Source organism: Mirounga leonina, unplaced genomic scaffold (genome assembly GCF_011800145.1).
Source record: "Mirounga leonina isolate KUSES-001 unplaced genomic scaffold, KU_Mleo_1.0 Mir_165, whole genome shotgun sequence".
NCBI classification, from domain to species: Eukaryota; Metazoa; Chordata; class Mammalia; order Carnivora; family Phocidae; genus Mirounga; species Mirounga leonina.
Window position 1 is genome coordinate 82225582 of NW_023270415.1, and position 882 is coordinate 82226463.

Here is an 882-nt window from a genome sequence, read left to right on the forward strand (position 1 = left end):
CTCCTGACTCGCTCTGCTCTATCCCCACCCCCAATCTTCCAACCCAGCTCCAAGATCTGCTGCCTGAGGCCCTGGGAGATGTGCACTTGGGGGAGACCCTGGAGCGGGGGCCCGCCCCCCCGCCCCCCGCAGAGGAGACACTCGCCTGGTGGCAAGAGACAGCTTTATTGAGAGGGAGACTACCAGTCGGGGGAAGGTGAGAGACTGGCGGGGACGGGAGAATGCAGTCCCGGGGCGGGGGCTGCCTGGAGCGTCACACGTCCAGGTCCTGCTGGGAGATCCGCTTGCCGGAAGGGCCCGTCTTGCGCTGCACGATGCCCGGGCTGAAGGTGGCCCCCAGCGGCCAGTGGCGGACCACGTGCCGGTATGACGTGGCCAGGTAGTCAAAGTAGTTAATGTTGAGCTTCCGGGCAATGTGACGGCCCAGGTATTCCGTCTGCTGTGGGGACAGGTGGCGGTCAGGAGGCCGGCCAGCCCTGGCGCTCTCTCCACCAGCTGCCCGCGCTAAGGCCTGGGCCGCGGCCCGCGTGGTGTTCACGCGCTGCCTGAGAAAGGGCCCAGCCTAAGCCCCTGAGCAGTGGTAGGCCTCCTGCAGAACCGGGCAGAGGAGTGCAGTGTGTGGGGGCCGCAGGGCGGACTGAGGCGGGACCCACCTCATAGCGCTCCGACAGCTGCACCAGCACCAGGGGCTCTAGCTTGTGGCCGCACAGAACCAACTGGAAGAAGCAGCTCCCATAGGCTGGAGAGGGGAAAGCAGCTCAGCCTGGGGACTCGGGGGCCCACAGGGGCTGGCTCTGGGGACCAGGGGTGGGGGCGCGGGGGGGGGTAGGCCGGGGGACTGGGGGTGGGGGGGGGGGGGGGGGTGGGGGGGGGGGGGTGGCG

General features: G+C 69.0%; 1 protein-coding gene across 1 annotated transcript in view; it reads right to left on the bottom strand.

Annotated features, from left to right (window-relative positions):
* Positions 1-242: 242 nt before the first annotated feature.
* The window catches only part of TMEM249 (transmembrane protein 249), a 2235-nt gene continuing 1595 nt past the window's right edge, over positions 243-882 (bottom strand). Inside the window, exons 5-6 of the mRNA XM_035012287.1 lie at positions 654-739; positions 243-439 (exon numbers count right to left, since the gene is read on the bottom strand). Of these exons, the coding sequence (XP_034868178.1) occupies positions 254-439; positions 654-739 (272 nt within the window). The 3' untranslated portion in view covers positions 243-253. The remainder of the gene's footprint in view (positions 440-653; positions 740-882) is intronic.